This window comes from Moschus berezovskii, chromosome 28 (genome assembly GCF_049115385.1).
Source record: "Moschus berezovskii isolate FMDL1 chromosome 28, NW_MosBer_1.0, whole genome shotgun sequence".
NCBI lineage: Eukaryota > Metazoa > Chordata > Mammalia > Artiodactyla > Moschidae > Moschus > Moschus berezovskii.
Genome location: NC_142487.1, coordinates 26038992 through 26057439, shown reverse-complemented (window position 1 = coordinate 26057439; position 18448 = coordinate 26038992). Strand labels below are relative to the sequence as shown.

The 18448-nt window shown below is 43.5% G+C and overlaps 1 protein-coding gene across 15 annotated transcripts in view; it reads right to left on the bottom strand.

The window, feature by feature from the left end:
• Nucleotides 1–18448, bottom strand: part of NEDD4L (NEDD4 like E3 ubiquitin protein ligase) — a 368536-nt gene that overhangs the window by 26458 nt on the left and 323630 nt on the right. For 9 of the 15 annotated variants that reach the window (XM_088833450.1, XM_088833451.1, XM_088833448.1 and 6 more), the window contains 4 exons: nucleotides 17161–17215; nucleotides 17018–17071; nucleotides 9271–9329; nucleotides 933–998 (listed from right to left, as the gene is read on the bottom strand). In XM_088833450.1, the coding sequence (XP_088689576.1) occupies nucleotides 933–998; nucleotides 9271–9329; nucleotides 17018–17071; nucleotides 17161–17215 (234 nt within the window). The remainder of the gene's footprint in view (nucleotides 1–932; nucleotides 999–9270; nucleotides 9330–17017; nucleotides 17072–17160; nucleotides 17216–18448) is intronic. The other 6 variants (XM_088833453.1, XM_088833454.1, XM_088833452.1 and 3 more) reach the window with 1 other exon arrangement.

Below are 18448 nucleotides of genomic sequence, written 5' to 3'. Positions count from 1 at the left end.
GGAGGCTGGGTGCCAGGCATCTCTGCATGCCCGGTATCTCACCCACAGCAGAGGGGGGGAGAGGGCACCACTGAGGGAGTGCAGTGGGCTGGGGCAGGCGGGCAGACGGGGGCGGGGGGTCTGAGCTGTGGGAGACACACCCCTTTTCCCAGGGAGCGGAAGCCAATCAACAGTGACCCGTGCGAACACACCCCAGAGAGAGTGAGGGCACACTGAGCAGAAGACTGGGGGAATCCTCACCAGACAGGTGAGGCCAAAGTGAGACAGAAGATGCAGCGTCAGAGGATCTGGGGAGGCATGCCAGTAGAAAATGCAATAATGTAATTTAAAACGCTGCCTGCAAAAAGCTCTACAGGTTTTCTTGGTTTTGCCAGAATCTTAATGGGTTTCCCAGAGAGAATTTTTACTCTGAAAATGACATTTTGTCTTAATATGCCAGAGTCATATAAATTATATTTATGTTGTACATATTGGAATTTAAAGGGACAAACTTGAACATTTTTATAATTACGACCAAGGTTTTATTAAATAGGGTAACTGTAAGCCAACTGCATAGGCGTCTCCAAATTTTTTCACTTGGTACTGAATTATTTTACATCTCATAAAATAATTTCTATCTTTTTATGTATTACATAAGAAATTACCTTCAGCTGATTTAAAATGCTTTGGGTTGGCCAAAATGTTTTTCTGCAAGATGATATGGAAACACCCAAAGGAACTTTTTGGCCAACCCAATAATACTAAGTTAATATTCACTCACCATTTCTGTTAAAAAGAAAATTCAGATCGGAGATCCAGGTGGATTACAGTGTAGTGAAAAAAGGAAAGAGCTTTTTTGGTACAGACATAAAAGAAAGAAACAAGTTCTCACTGAAGTAATTTTGGTAACTTACGAATGACTAAGGCAGCATTTTTGGAAGACATGTACTCACAGGTTTCTTTAATTTCTTCCTAAAGTAGTCATATTTCTGCTTAAATTCTCTGGAGTAAGGAACAGCCTGGAAGACAAATGTATAAATATAGACAATATGAACAATGCAGTCGAAATTTTATGTACACGAAGCCAACATTCAGAAAATTTCATGAATCATGAACCTTAAAATTGTCACTCTCCATATAATCATTGAAATTTACATAATGTCTACACACCATATGGGAAGTTCTAGAAATGATTAAGATTATTCAGCACTTTATGAGGCTTTCACCCCTGAAAACAATATGGATGTTCAAGAAATCACTTAGAGATATTATACATAAACTAAACAGACTTTCCATGTGACTGTCTGAATATGTATCAAGGTGCACTGTAATCTTTTTATTGATTATAGTCTAGATAAGTTATTGGCTACCATATATTTTAACACACGACTCCAAATGAGCTGCACTGTCATTCAGAAAAGACTAACTGTGCTTTAACAATCTTTGGGAGAAAAAGTGAACAGCAGAAAGGCAAGTGAACTGATTCTCTTGTCAAGGAGTAAAAAACTGAGTAGACAGTGCGCTGGAAACGTCCTTGTTTTAGGAGCTGGTTGTTTAGTGGTCGCGGGCAAGGGCCTCTTTAAATCTGGAAGGCTGTGTCTGTGGAGCAGAGGGATGGTACCCAGCAATGAGCTCGGTCACGGGGCTAACGATGTTCATTCCGGGATCGCTTCAGGCAGAGCAGTAACATCCTATATCGTCATTCACACAGTCCTCACTTGTTGTCAGGTAGCTCACAGTATCTGAGAGCCCTTTTCAAGCTGTTGAAAAGGCTTACAATTCTTTTTCTGAAGCAGAAAGGATTGGCTTTTTCACACACGCGCACAAAAATGGACAGCCTTACACTCAGAACAACTCATTGCTTTCTGGAGCATAGTGTGAGTCTGGGCAAGAATACTTCTGCTGGTATGATTTTGGGCTGCATTAATGAAATATACTGATCTTTCCAGAGGGTTTCCAGACTCCAAACCTTATGCCTCAGCCATGCTTACTCCTGACCAGAAAGAGCGAAAATGAAGAGCAACAAGCGTTTATTCCCTTCGTACCGCCTAAAGACATGATCACACAGATAATAACTAGGCCAAAACAAAAATAAGCTACTGCTGCCACAGAAAACCATGATCATATCAGTATTCTGCTCTGTAATTCAAGAGCAAAAGACATTACATTTATCTGTCTTAGGAGCATTCTGAAGACTGCCTGCCGAGCGGGAGAGGCAGAGAGACGGACTGGAGGTTGGGGTTGGGACATGCAAACTGTTACGCCTAGAAACGATAAACAACAAGCCCGGGAACTATATTCAATATCCTGGTATAAATCATACACAGTTTATATGTGTAACTATATACACATATTTCTACATACACTCTGTGTATAACTGAGTCACTGCTGTGCGGTGAATACTGGCACAATACTGCAGATCGACTACACTTCAATTAAAAAAAAAGACAATCTATACTACCTACGATTTGTTCTTCGATTTTAGTTTTTAAGCCAGTGTTTGCTTCTCCACTGAACATCAGACTTGACTATATATCATAATTATTTTGGATGGTGTTTAGTCTGATGAAATAATGTATGAATTTTGATTCCAGAAAAGGTAGAGATTTTATCACCATCTGGACAACCACCAACATAAGGAAATGGATACAATGGTCTGACATAAGCCAATAAAGACATTATCATGCTTTTTGCTCTGGAGCTTTTTTAGAAGCTACTGTGAGAAACAGGCAATAAAAATTAAATGAATACCTAGCTTGGACTGCAAGGAGATCCAACCAGTCCATTCTAAAGGAGATCAATCCTAGGTGTTCACTGGAAAGACTGATGCTAAAGCTGAAACTCCAATACTTTGGCCACCTCATGCGAAGAGCTGACTCATTGGAAAACACTCTGATGCTGGGAGGGATTGGGGGCAGGAGGAGAAGGGGACAACAGAGGATGAGATGGCTGGATGGCATCACCGACTCAATAGACATGAGTCTGAGTGAACTCCGGGAGTTGGTGATGGACAGGGAGGCCTGGCGTGCTGTGTGATTCCTGGGGTCGCAAGGAGTTGGACACAACTGAGCGACTGAACTGAACTAAATGCAAGGCAGGAAAATGATAGAATTCTCTTCTATGAGATGGTTGGGGGAGGTGGCTCTGGGAAAAAGAAACCTGAGCAGAAATGGAATGACAGGAGGGAACAATCCATGACAGGAGGAGTAAGATCTCTAAGAAAGCGAAGTGTCAAAAAGGAAAAGTATTTGTCTGAGGTTCTCAGTCATGATTAACTGTGATGGAAGAAAATTAAGCTGGAAAAAAAAAATGATTTCCTTTTATGGTTTCATGCCAGCTTCAGAAGCCCGGATTTGTAGGAGAGACTCCCTGCCAGCTAGTTCTGCCACATGACCCCTCTACTCTCGAATGCTTGCTCAGTGAAGTGGAGGACTCAAGTAGTCAAATTGTAAGGCTCTTCCATTTCCCCAAATATGTCATTCCCAGTAATTATTTTTTGTTTCCTCATCTGAAAACACTGAAAAAAGGCTTGAACATTCATCAATGTGTATCCAAGTCCGACAGTCTTAAATGACAAGTTTCCTAAGGAATGTATTTCAAAGTTTTGCCCCCAGTCCATGGTACCTCCACCCCTGTCTGGCTTATAATCTGCTAGCTGCTGACTAGCTGTGGGTGGAAATCAGTGCTGAGATATTTCTGGCCTTTCTTCTTCTGAGGAGATGGTGCATAAAAGCTAAGAAATCTTCCTGTTAGTCTAATACTCGTATTTTCTCTCTAGGGGTCATTCTTATAATGGCTTTTTATATCCTTCTCCTAAAAAGATTCCAACAACATACCAGGATAAAGACATCCATTCACTGCAACCTCTGAAGAGAATTACATTTCTTGTATCAGACAGGCCAAATTATTTACTCTCTCATGAAAATCTGGCATCTTATTTTCTTATACACAATGTAACTTTTAAATAAGCCTATTTAAAAAATGAAGGTATCTGTTGATTAAAGCTGCTGCTGCTGCTGCTGCTGCTAAGTCACTTCAGTCGTGTCCGACTCTGTGTGACCCCATAGACAGAAGCCCACCAGGCTCCCCCGTCCCTGGAATTCTCCCGGCAAGAACACTGGAGTGGGTTGCCATTTCCTTCTCCAATGTGTGAAAGTGAAAAGTGGAAGTGAACTCGCTCAGTCGTGTCCGACCCTTAGCGACCCCACGAACTGCAGCCTACCAGGCTCCTCCATCCATGGGATTTTCTAGGCAAGAGTACTGGAGTGGCTTGGAAAGCTACCCTCTATTAAATAAGCTTTCTGTTTTGAAGAAATTGAAAATCTGACACTGTGTAAGTGGGTTCCAGGTATTTGCATGCCATCATTGTCCTCTACTGACAATGGAGCTCCTGGCAGAGAAGGGTCCGGGCCTGACACAGAGGCGTCGGTAGGGCCAGGAGAGCTGAGGCTCCGGCCTGGATGCTGACACAGACTAATTTTCAGCAACACAAGTAGCTTCTGAAAAGCTGGGAATCACAACTTCTTCCCTACCATCCTGAGGGGATTGCTGTGAGTTTCAAAGCAGTTGGTTGCATAAAGTTCTTGAACAAGTACAAAGCGTTACACAAGCATGAGGTAGTGTTCTTGAGAGAAGCAAGTATGAACCGCACTTCACGTTTCCAGGGCCTTTAATGGTGATGCTTAGCATACCAAGAGCACACTGAATCACAGTAATGTCAAAGAAGGGTCCCCTCTCCCCCAATATGTAGATATTTTTAAAACTTGGGAAAAAGAGAGAAACTCTAGGTACCAGATAGGCAGAAAGACTCAAAATTAGAGAACTGGGGTTTGGACCCAGCCTTGGAGCTTGGGCTTAAGTTTTTAATCCTCATATAGGGACACAGAACACGGCCCACATTCTGTATGACCCAGGGCATGAGAACAGGGCTCCCTGCACAAGCCCCTCATCGGAGAAGCATACAGGAAAATTCTATCCACAGGCCTGGGGAAGTTGCGAGGAAGCTTACCTTCCGTCCAGGGTCACAACTGGGAGAAAAACAGCAGTCAAACCCAGACCTCTGATAAACTCAGACTCCAGCCTCCACACCAGATGCGTGTGAGGCCCACAGCCACAGCAACGAAGGGGGCACAAAGACAGACCAGGCGGCAACAGTGAGCACAGTTCAGGACACACGAAAGGCCCGTGAGATAAAAAACGAGAGCACACACACGTAAAAACAAACTATACACTGAACTAGACAATCACCTACCACTGAGAGGGGTCTACAGACACGACAAGCGGGAGATTTAACACCACTAGAGCAGAGATAACAATAAAAGAGGCTATGAAATAAGTATCCTAAGAATGATTTAAAAGCTGCAAGTATGGGTAGAAAAATAAATAAAAGCAAAGAACAGGACAGAATAAGAGTAACTAAAAAGGCCAAGCAAATTAAAAAAGATCAAAGAGAACTTTGAGCAATTAAACCCAGTCACTGAAATAACAGACATGATGAACTGATAAGACAGCAGATGATAAGAAGCTTAAAAGGTAATAAACTGGGAGAGCTGAGCCTGCAATATGGCAGTAAGACAGACAGAAGATGGACAAGCTCAGAAATAAGACAGAATATGAAACTGAATCAAATACCAAGTTACTGATACAGATAATAAAAATGGAAAAGGTGCAATACGCAAAGGAATAACTGCAGGGAACTTTCCCAGATAAAGGAAAGACGCAATCCCCACGAGGAAGAATCACGATAAATCCGAAGTAAAATAAATAAAAAGAAACCTACACTTAAATTCATGATAGTAAAATTATAGAAAATTAAAGACAGAAAAATTAAAAATCACTGGAGAAAAGAGAGATTTACTCATCAAAAAATAACAATCAGACTGACAACAAACTTCTCATCATCAGTTATGGAGGCTGGAAGAGAAAAAAAACAACTTCAAAGTACTGAAGGAAAGTAACTGTTGAGCAAGAATTCTATAGTCAGCTAAACTATCATTTGACAGACAGGTAGGTAAGCGCCTTCTCTCTCACACTGTCGCTGAAATTGCTGACAGAGCAGAAGTTCTCAAACTTGGGTGGGCATGAGAATCCTTGGGCGGGGGGTGTGTTAAAATATAGACTGCAGGGCCCACACCAGAGTTGCTGATTTTCAGTAGGTCTGGGTTAGGACCTCAAAATGTGCATTTCTAATAAGTTTCTGAATGGTTCTGACGCTGTTGATCTATAGGCTAGTTTTAGAATCATGAACTAGAGGTTAAACTTCATTAAGGAGAAAACTTAACCTGGAAAAGAGTAAATGCAAAAACCAAGGTTTGGCAAAGAAATTTGATTACATATAAGTAAATCAAACAAACACTGACAGTTAAAAAGAAAAAAAAAGTTAATTATTTGGCAAGTTTTTGCTGCTTCCCTGGTAGCTCAGCTGGTAAAGAATCCGCCTGCAATGCGGGAGACCTGGGTTTGACCCCTGGGTTGGGAAGATCCCCTGGAGAAGGGAACAGCTACCCACTCTAGCATTCTGGCCTGGGGAACTCCATGGACTGTATAGTCCGTGGGGTCAGAGAGTTGGACATGACTGAGCGACTTTCACTTTCATTTGGCAAGTTTAAAGATAACGTAGTTTTAAAATTCCTTTGAACAACGGAAAGTGAGACTGAGAAGAACAGCACTTTAAACAATTTTTTTAGTTTATATTAAGGTATAGCTGTGATTCATGGAGTCGCGGAGAGTCGGACACGACTGAGCGACTGAACTGAACTGAACTGATAGCTGATTACCAATGCTTTTGTCATTTCAGGTGAACAGCACAGGGACTCAGTCATACATATACAAGTATCCGTTTTCCCCCAAACTCTCTTCCCCTTCAGTCTGCCACAAAATATTAAGCAGAGTTCCCCGTGTTATATAGTAGGTCCGAGTTGGTTATCCATTTTAAATACAGCAGTGTGTATATGTGCACTCCAAACTCCCTAACTGTATCTTCCCCTGGGCAACCATAAGTTTGTTCTCTAAGTCTGTGAGTCTGTTTTTGTTTTGTAAGTAAGTTCATTTGCATCATTTCTTTTTAGGAGAACAGCACGAAAGTTCCCCAAAGTTGTATATTATCCAGGAAGAGAGAGAGCAGGTGATTAATTCTGACATTAAGTATGTTGGTTAAAAGTTTTAATGTGAGCACCAAAAGAACAGAAATAGAAGATACAACTTCCAAGTACAGAAAATGAGAGAAAATAAAGACTGCTCTATCAGTCCAGCAGAAAGTAAAAAGAGACAGGAAAGATACATTAAACAAATACTAGTGGAGCAGAGTGAACACAGTGACTGAGAAAGCCATGAGAGGTTCTGACCCGCTGACTCGATGACACTTGAAAGCCAGGAAAAAAGCCATGAAGGAAATGGATACTTTGAACACCACAGACGTGACCTAACAGGCATATAAAGAACTCTATACCCAGTAAAGACAGAATATACATTCTTTTCAAATACAAAAAGAACAGTAACAAAAAAATGGTCAAGCCTTCAAAGAAGTTTCAGATATCTAACAATATTCCACAGACAATATTCTCTGACCATAATTAGTAAGAAAGAGGTAAAAACCCTCCCAAACTCTTAGAAACTAAAATTTATGTCAAATAATTTATGAGCTAAGGACAGAACGAAATCATTGTGGAAATTCCCCAAAATTGGGAACTGAATTAAAACAAAAATCACTTATCTACCCTAAGGTGACAATTACCTAAATACACATGCTCTCACTGAGAGAGATACCATGACCTATAATTCAAAGAGTGAACAAATCTCTTTTATTAGAAAATAAAGAAACAAAGATCTTTCCTCATGGCAAATCTATCTGGATTTATGATGCTAAATAATTTCCAATAGTAATGAATAAGAAATAACAAAGTTGCATGAAAACAGATGACTAGTAACTGATAGTTCAAAGGCTTCAGAATTACGTCAAAAGTCCTCTGCTGCTTGAAAAACAGCATCGTTTCTTGAATTTACCTTGTTTCTCATGATGGAGAAGGGAAACTACTACTCTGACTTACTGTGACTGTGACTATATCAAAAGGAACCCATGGCAGTAAGGCAGGTGTTTGTTAAACTACATGAAGAGTAGCTGATGTCTGTTTTGACACAGGTATTATTAGGCATTCTGCATGAACCAGCAGCAAAGCAGCAGAACAAATCCAACAAGTAGCTAAAGGGAAGTCAGGCATCAAGGTGCATTTGCCCTGTATTATCATCTAAGTTTTCAAATGGACATAGAATTCAAAACGTGATTTGAACTGAATCAGATTAAAGTCACAAAACTAGTATTAAAAATAATTTTTTGATGTGGACCATTTTAAAAGATTTTATTGAATTTGTTATATGTTTTGGTTGTTTGGTCTTGAAACCACGTGGGATCTCAGCTCCCCAGCCAGGAACTGACCCTGCACCCCCCGTACTGAAGGCGAACCCTTAAACAACAGGTTACTAGTGATGTCCCCAAAACTGGCATCTGAAATACACTTATTGGCCTCTTAGCACTCAATGTAACTAACTTTACTTCCTTTAGCTCCTCCAGTTTTTAAAAGATTCCCCAGTTTGTAATCTTCTCCAGCATGGTTCCTCCAGTTTCAAGAGTCTCTCCTTGTACTTATGTAACCACTGACAAAAGACTGGTACATTCCCTGTAATCATTGTGGCCCATTCCAGACTCTGCCCAGGTGTCTGAAACCAGGTACTTTCTAACTGTTGAGTGACAGGCAGACTATCTTCCTGATGAACGTACATGAGGGGACTATTAGTGGGTCAGCAGAGATAAGGATTCTTAACTCTACCAGCTCTGAAGCTCAGCTACAATCTCACCCACGCCTCTGCAGACTTTTAGAGCTGGAAGAGATTCAGAATCCAATTTAAATTTGTTAGCATGCATATACTACCCGTGGCCTCAAGAAATGTCAAAACTACAAACCCAGGACCAGGTTTTGCTTCATATAAAAAGGAAGGGAGGACATTTTGGTTGTATTTTAATCTACCCTCTTACAAAACACAAAAGAGAATGCTAAGTTTTGTTACCGCTAGTAAATCATGTTCTCTTCCTTTATATTGAAAGCTCTGTGAAAAGGCAAATGCAGCAATCACTTTCTCATCCGGAAATTACAGGAAGGAGGAGATGGGAGTGATGTTAAATTTCTCAAGGACACCAGTCAGGCCCCTGGTATCAAGGTAGGCACAAATATACAAGAAATATGTGCTTAGCTGCAACCAAAATATTATACTGAAGAGTCAGAGCTTTAGAATACTGACCGGACCAGTAATAGCAGGGTTCTGCAGTCTTGGGTCTTCCCACTGAGTAATTTTGCTATCTGAAAATATTAAAAAGAAATAAAAAGGCTGATTAATTCAAATCTATTTCATATGAAAAATGTTTTAGAAAAAATTATTTCTGGATTTTCCAAAAGCTGCCCAATTCCCCATCCTGACCCCCAAAGGTAAATAGCTTAGTATTTCAGGGTTAGAACAGAACAATAGGCACCTCTGATACTGTCTAGTTAAAAACAATCAGTCAAAAATGCACAACTAAAGTACAACCATTTATTCACACTCTTTGGCAAATAATCTGCTGGAATTTCAATTATAAACCCCTGTTCCTTCAAGGATTTATAACTTGATCTTGATTTTTATTTAATTTTTAAAAAGGCATAAGAAGTCTTAGTCTCCCAAAAGTTAACATGGAGACATGATTTTTTTCTCATTTCAAATACTATTCCATTTATTTATGCTGTTGCAAACTGCTTTTGATGAAAATCCTACGCTGAATGAATGGATAATCCATTACATGTTTCACTCAGATGCACACAAAAATCAAAACAGCTAAGGCAAGCTGAAAAAATGAGAATTAAATACAGCAGAGGAGGATGCCAGAGAAAAGATTCCCTTATGGCCAAGCTGCAGAGAAGTGGTTCTTTGTCCCAAATGAGTCAGTGTCAACGAGACCGGTCAGAGGCACCTACACCACCGTTTCAGTGGTGAAGGTGGAGACAAAGCCACTACCTGGGTCACTTGGGATTTGTGACTGTGCATTTGGCTCAGCTGGTAAAGAAGCTGTCTGCAATGCAGGAGACCCAGGTTCAGTCCCTGGGTGGGGAAGATTCCTTGGAGAAGGAGATGGCAATGCACTCCAGTCTTCTCACATGAACAGAGGAGCCTGGCGGACTACGGTCCACGGTATCACAAAGAGTCGGACTCGACTGAAGCGACTTAGCAGATATTAATTAAAATGACTTTATGGATTGCTGTGTGTGTTGGGGGCGCAGGTAGGGATGGACTCACATGAAAGATATGGGGAGGGGAGGTGGGGGAGTTTTAGGAAACCTAAGTTGGCTTTAAAAAAAGGAAATTACTGGTTTGAGAAGAATATTCTATTTCTGGTATACTTAGTAAGTGGACTGATAAGAATAACTAAAATATTTGGTTTTAATGACTATCCCAGGAATTTTTTGAAGTCTGGTATGGTAACCAGAGCAGTGGTAAAGTATTAAAATAAAGCTACCAAAGCACATGACAATTGCAGATTCTAACAATTTGGTAGAAAAGTTACATGAAATATTCAAATGTTTTAGAGAATGCTGACGGAAGTAAAAGGCATTTTTGGGTTCCTTACTTTGAAAATAGAAGTTTTCAGAAAGCAAGAGCTGCTATTGTGACGGAGAACAAGAAAAAAGAAAACTAAATAAAGGAAAAATACAGCTAAGTAAAAACTGCCTTGGACTAGATATACACTGGGCACCATTATCAAAGCAGAAAATAAGTGAACTGCCACCTACACATGACAACTCCTGATCTGTCCAGATGGGAACTGAGCTGTCATCCTTGACATCTGCATCTGGATTTCCCACGGGAAACCCCTCAAACCCAACTCTGCCAGAGTTGAAGCCAGAATCTTCCAACACCAAAGCGGTTCACAGAACCTTGTCCTCCTTGTTAACAGCATCACGGTCCATTCCTGGTGCAAATCCGAAAGGGCCACCTCCCCCGTCATCCCCTCGACCTTTCACCATGGTGGTCCCCACTGTTCCCACCTCTTGATGAAAAGGCTTCTCTGTGGGGCACTTGCCTCTCCCTGCCCTTCTCTCTAGGTTTCCCTGGCCTCAGGTTCACTCACCCCTGTTCAGAGCTTCCTTTACAGCTCTGCCAAGAGACTCTTTCTAGAGAACAAATTTGACGACGTCAGTCCCTTCTGCATAGTCCCTTGGGTGCTCTCGTCTGGCTACAGAAGGGACCCGAGTCCCCACCCCTGGGAGGCTCCTGCTGAACTTGACCCTGTGTCAGGCTGGCTTGTTGCACGCCGGCGGCTTGCAAGCCCACTGTGCTTTTCCAATCACGGTGCCACCTGCTTTCTCCCTCCTGAAACCTCTCTTTGTTGGGCATGCCCGACTAAACCGCACTCATTATTTTGGATCCATTGGAAAAGTCACCCATTCCACAAGGCCCTTCTCTTGCAGTCTCCCTTCCCCCACCGCCCGGAGCGCAGCACTAGGACAGAACAGGCTCACTCCCCTAAGGCAGCACTTAAATACCTCCTGGCACTCCCGAACTACTTGAGCTGAGCCCAAGGCGGACAGGGCCCGCACACTGCTCATTTCTGCAGCTCCCTCTCCACTGCTGAACACATTTCCCAGCACGCAGCAGGAGTGTGGGTTTTTTTAAATGACCAAATAAAGTGGATGGTGAAAACAAACTCCTTTATAAAACAGTCTAAGCTTTCAGAACCACACACGGTTCTGTATGGTTATCATAATCATCAATTTTGCACTTAGGAATTATCAACATAAGAGTATCGGTGACCAGTTACCCATTCGGTCCTGAAACGTTTGAACCTAAACTTGCTTTTTGTCTTTGAGCCATAATATTTCAAATCAAGGGGCAAGAATGAAGTAGAAGAATGAGACTTAGTCCATTTAGATACTATTTTACTTTGCCAACAAAGGTCCGTCTAGTCAAGGGTATGGTTTTTCCAGTGGTCATGTATGGATGTGAGAGTTGGGACTGTGAAGAAAGCTGATTGCCGAAGAATTGATGCTTTTGAACTGTGGTGTTGGAGCAGACTCTTGAGAGTGCCTTGGACTGCAAGGAGATCCAACCAGTCCATTCTAAAGGAGACCAATCCTGGGTGTTCATTGGAAGGACTGACGTTGAAGCTGAAACTCCAATACTCTGGCCACCTCATGCGAAGAGTTGACTCACTGGAAAAGACTCTGACACTGGGAGGGATTGGGGGTGGGAGGAGACGGGGACGACAGAGAATGAGATGGCTGGATGGCATCACTGACTCAATGGACATGAGTTTGAGTGTACTCCGGGAGCTGGTGATGGACAGGGAGGCCTGGCGTGCTGTGATTCATGGGGTCGCGGAGAGTCGGACACGACTGAGCAACTGAACTGAACTGAACTGAATGGGTTTGGTACGGTTTTCCCTGGTGGTTCAGATGGTAAAGAATCTGCCTGATGCAGGAGACCTGGGTTCGATCCCTGGGTCAGGAAGATACCCGGGAGAAGGGAATGACAACCCACTCCAGTATTCTTGCCTGGAGAATCCCATGGACAGAGGAGCCTGGCAGGCTACAGCCTATGGGGTCACAAGAGTCGGACACAACTTACCGACTAAAGCACCACCACCACCAATGGGTATGGCACGGCTGAAAGAGACCTAGAGCCCCTGGAATCTCACCTTCTCGCTCTGTGTTGATATACAAGCTGCCGGCGGCCACGTACTCAGCACCTGGGCACCTGAGGTCTTTAAGAAGAACCGTACAATTCCTGAGAGACGTAGGGCTCTGTTCAAGACTTTCCCTTAACCTTTTACACCAGGCTTCAAACATACAAACTATCTGATAAAGTGAAAGTGTCAGTCCGTCAGCTGTGTCCCATTCTTTGTGACCCCACGGACTGTGTAGACCACCAGGGTCCCTCTGTCCATGGAGTTCTCCTGACAAGAATATTGGAGTGGGTAGCCATTCCCTTCTCCAAAGGATCTTCCTGACCCAGGGATTGAACCCAGGTTTCCTGCACTGCAGGCAGATTCTTCACTATCTGAGCCACCTGGGAAGCCCAATCTGATAAATGTCAGCCAAATCAATCATGGACTCTGAAGAGATTAGTATTGAGCGTTCATGCTCTTCTGAAATTAAATCTTTAAGATTTTTAATCTTAAATATATCTCACTTCTCAAGAAGTTATGAAGCAGAAAATAAAAAACCTAACGAATTAGCAGACAAGCGCACTGCTGGCTCCTACAGTCAGTGCACAGTCACGAGTCGCAGGGAAGTGGAAGGCGGACGGCTCTGAGCGCCGCACAGGATGCCTGCTCTCATGGCCACATGGGGCAGTGGGGATGGCCTGGTCTCCCTCCTGCGGGCAGCAGCAGAACAAAGTGAGATGCTACCTTTTGTTGGAGCTAAGATCCAGGAGAAGTTTTAAGGAAGAGAGACCGATTTGGAAGGCAAGGTAATTCCAGGTGATTCAACCCATTTTGTAGTGGTTCTCAGTACCTGGTCAAGTGTCTTGAAAAGAAAATAGGTATGCTGCATTTTTCAGATTAGACTTTTTTTTTTTTTTTTTCCCAGAAAGGCAATGAATGGAGCTCTGTCTCATTGATATGTAACTACTTATTACTTCCCACTGAATAAATCTTGACAAATTAGGGAGAAATGGCAGAAATGCTACATTACCAGCTAACGTGCATGCGTGCCAAGCCACTTCAGTCGTGTCCGATGCTTTGTGACCCCATGGACGGTAGCCCACCAGGCTCCTTTGTCCATGGAATTCTCCAGGAAAGAATACTGGAGTGGGTTGCCATTTCCTACTCCAGGGGATCCTTCCGACCCAAGGATTGAGCCCCTCTTCTATCTCCAGCATTGGCAGGTAGGTTCTTTACCACTGCTGCTGCTAAGTCGCTTCAGTTGTGTCCGACTCTGTGCGACCCCACGGACGGAAGCCCACCAGGCTCCCCGTCCCTGGGACTCTCCAGGCAGGAACACTGGGCTGGGTTGCCATTTCCTTCTCCGCTAGTGCCGCAAATATCATATTGGCACAGCTCAGGCCAGCCAGGCTCCGTCTGTGGTCTATATCCTATCGACTGGGTCCCGGGAGTTAAGAGGGGGAGGCTCCCAAGTGCTGTGTGGTCTGGAAAGAGGAACCGGGAATGTTGGAGTCGAGCTTGGAGGGACTGATTAAGAATTAGGCATTTAGCAAGGGACCACCCTCTCCAAACCAGGGGCTTCCCCGGTGGCTCAAGACAGTAAAGCGTCTGCCTGCAATGCAGGAGACACAGGTTTGATTCCTGGGTCGGGAAGATCCCCTGGAGAAGGAAATGGCAACCCACTCCAGTATTCTTGCCTGGAAAATCCCATGGACAGAGGTGTCTGGTGGGCTACAGTCCATGGGGGTCACAAAGAGTCGGACACGACTGAGTGACCTCACCTCACCCTCTCCGAACAGGAGCAGGGGGCAGGCCTTAGGGTGGAGGCACTGTTTTGCTGCTGCCTCTCAAGCCAAGTTCTCTCCACTTTCTAACCACGGGCATCAACTTCCTAACAACACTGGCACCACTGGCCGGCCGAGTCACCACTTGTCAAGCATTTACTTCATCACATCTATGCACGCCTCCAGAAAACCAGGCCATGACTTTTCATATTTCTAATGTAGCCCAGGATCAGTTCAGTTCAGTCGCTCAGTCGTGTCCGACTCTTTGCGACCCCATGAACCACAGCACACCAGGCCTCCCTGTCCATCACCAACTCCCGGAGTTCACTCAAACTCATGTCCATAGAGTCAGTGATGCCATCCAGCCACCTCATTCTCTGTCGTCCCCTTCTCCTCCTGCCCCCAATTCTTCCCAGCATCAGAGTCTTTGTGCTGTTCTTATTCCTGGGGCCTCACAGGACATCAGGACAAGCTCTCTTAAGGTTGACCTGGCATCAGATCACCAGCCGGAACATGGCCGCAATGCTGTGTGAGGTCCTTTCTGAGCAAAAGACCAAGTCTGTGTGATCAGTTAAGCCCTTGTTTTAATAAAATGGTCATTAATACTCGTACCTCTCTTTGAAAAGTGAAACGGTAATCCATGAAAAAACAGCAAACAAGACTGTCTTCTGTTTTCAGTGGGTAAAAGGGGTGTGACTATTTTAAGCAAGTTATGCTAAGAAACAACAGAATTATAAATAGAATATTAAGCGGAAAAGTGGGAGGTCACACATATTTTAAAGCACTTATGACAGCAATCTTATGCTCACTAAAACTCTGTGAAGTAGGCAAAAGTCAGCATTATTACTGGTCAAAGACAAAAATGAGGCCTATGTACCTTAAACTATCTAATTTTAACCAAGGGCACATCCCTAAACATATCCAGGACTTCTACTATTTTGTCTGAATTCTGAACTGTTGGGCTCCTTGTTTAATTGGATTGATAAAAACCCCTCAAACTCCTGTGCCTCAAAGCAAAGTCCTCTCTACAGTGCAGGGGTGGCTTGGAACCCAGGAAGAGGACCTGAGATTTGAGACAGCGCCAGGCTCCACTCGCAGGAGGATTCGGGCCAGACCTCCCAGCCAGCTCAGCAAGGTACTCTACTGACCAATGCAGTGAGGTAAGAAAACGCGAGAGACTTGATGAAAGTGAAGGAGGAGAGTGAAAAAGTTGGCTTAAAGCTCAACATTCAGAAAAATAAGATCATGGCATCTGGTCCCATCACTTCATGGCAAATAGATGGGGAAACAATGGAAACAGTGACAGACTTTCATTTTCTTGGGCTCCAAAATCACTGCAGATTCACTGCAATTTCAAGGCTGCAATTAAAAGATGCTTGTTCCTTGGAAGAAAAGCTATGACCAACCTAGACAGCATATTAAAAAGCAGAGACATTACTTTGCTGACAAAGGGCTGTCTAGTCAAGGCTATGGTTTTTCCAGTAGTCATGTATGGATGTGAGAGCTGGACTATAAAGAAAGCTGAGTATCAAAGAATTGAAGTTTTTGAACTGTGGTGTTGGAGAAGACACTTGAGAGTCCCTTGGGCTGCAGGGAGATCCAACCAGTCCATCCCTAAAGGAAACCAGCTCTGAATATTCATTGGAAGGACTGATGCTGAAGCTGAAACTCCAATACTTTGGCCACCTGATGCAAAGAGCTGACTCACTGGAAAAGACCCTGATGCTGGGAAAGATTGAAGGCAGGAGGAGAAGGGGACGACAGAGGATGAGAAGGTTGGATGGCATCAATTACGTGATGGGCATGAGTTTGACTAAGCTCTGGGAGTTGGTGATGGACAGGGAAGCCTGGCGTGCTGCAGTCCCTGGGGTCACAAATAGTCGGACACGACTGAGCAACTGAACTGAAGAAAATGTGAGGCTAGGCAACCTGGTGCAGACTTAATGCTCACATTTGTGAACCAAATGAAAACAAAGATCAAAATACTGTCAAGATCACACATATACATGAACTTTAAATCTACTTGATGACTTCTTTTTAACATACATTTTTCAGAAGGTTTAAGGGATATACTAATATGATCCCATGGAAAAACACTCCAACAGGGGAAAAAAAAAACCCCACAAACCTAATGCCTGAAAGCAAACCTTTATTAGTTTAACTTTTAGTTGGCACAAGACACCACACGTTTATTCACAGGAGCTGGAGCAAATTGTCTGCAGCAAATGTACTACAATTTCAAGAAAAGAACTGCGTATGTATTAGTGTGCTGGGCGCAGGGAAACATGCTGTGAATAGAAAATAAGTCAGAGTGGGTGTCTTGCCAGGAGACCCCTGAAGGCAGAGTTTAAAAAAACGTGACTGCTGCTTCAAGCACTCCTCATTCCATAGATTTCTGACCTGATCATCACTTCTCTTCTTATTTTCTATTACCAGAGTATATTTATTAAAAGCGCAAAAGTCAAGGGGTCATCAATCGGAAAAAAATTTTTAACTGAAAAAAAAGTTAATAGGTCACAAGGCCAAACTGGGATGGCTGCTCTAAGCGAAGGCGGGGCATGGACAGTACCGTACGAGGGCACTGAGGCTCGGGGGTCGTCCTCGCCACACAACACCTGGCTGCCTAGACGGACAGTAAGACGACACAGCTGTCACGGCCACAGCCGAGGCACCCTCGCCCCCACCTACATGCCCCCAACAGTGCCTACTCACTGTGGTCAATGTAAAACGTCCGGCCGTCCAAGTGAATCCTTTCTTCCCAGCCAGGCTGGTATCAGGGGAAGAGAGACAGAGATGACACACATTAGCCAGCAGTTCCAAAACCAAAGGCAAACATTAGAGACTCTAGGACACCTTCTCCCCTGGGGTACATTTTCGCATAAAGAATAAATGAAATGGAAACATTTCAAATGAACCGGTGACAACACCCAGCAACACACTTCAGCACATGTGCAACAGTCTCAGCTGCACTAGCCGGATGATGAACAGGGAACAGGGGTTCTTATTTCAAAAGCTGCAGAGGAAAACTCCGGCGCACTGTGAGACAGTTGAGTCTGGGGTTGCACAGTTCATTTGATTAAATGTATATTTTTTGAGTACCAAAGGGAGGAGGAAGGTTGATATAAAATGTGAGAGATGGAGGCTATACCCATGTCATCAGGTGGCTGAACAATCTAATATGGCAATTCTCTGCTGTGAACTCTCAGGACTCAGGAACCAGCAGATCTGGATAATTTCCCGAGGTCAGGCTGGTGTGCTTTCATTACCTGGACCATGCCCACGCGCTACTGAAGTCTAGAGTCCAGCAGACCTCGCCAGCCTGCCCCTTTCACCTCCCAAACCCTCTCTCCAGCCTCTCCTCTAGGCTCTTTCCATCTAAACCCTGGAACCCATCATCTGGGGAGTGTGGGACATTTGTATAACCCGATGAATAAAGACTTCACCCTGATCTTTTGAGCTTCAAATTTGGCTGTATATATAATACCATACAGCAGGCAATAGAAAGGTTTTTGGAAAACAATCACCAAAAAAATTCCCAGCACCCTTCCACGTTAAAGTAGTCTTGGAGTGGGCACCACTCCCCACCTTTCTTCCCCTGCAAGGGTTTTTAAAAAATTGGGGAGTGGGGGGGTAGGTCAAAAAGAAAGCATGAAGAAGGTTTCATTCAAAATTTAACTTGGAATGAATAGCTCGTTTCTCACTCAGGCCCCAAAAGAGAACTGATAAAAAATTAGATTTATAAACAGTCATCGACAAGGGAGAAAAACTTAAAATATCTGCAGGATAAATGACTTAGAGAAACCTTCTGCAATTACTTACGCCTTTTTCTCCCACAGTTTTTAATATTTTTATTCCTGTGACTAAATCAGCAGTATGGATGGAAATCAATGGTTGCTAAGTTACAAAATAAATGTTTGCTGCTTAACTCGTCACCTGCAGAGAAAGCCTTGAACATCCTAGCGGCAAGGTGTACCTTCCACTAGCAAGAGGGCAGCCATTC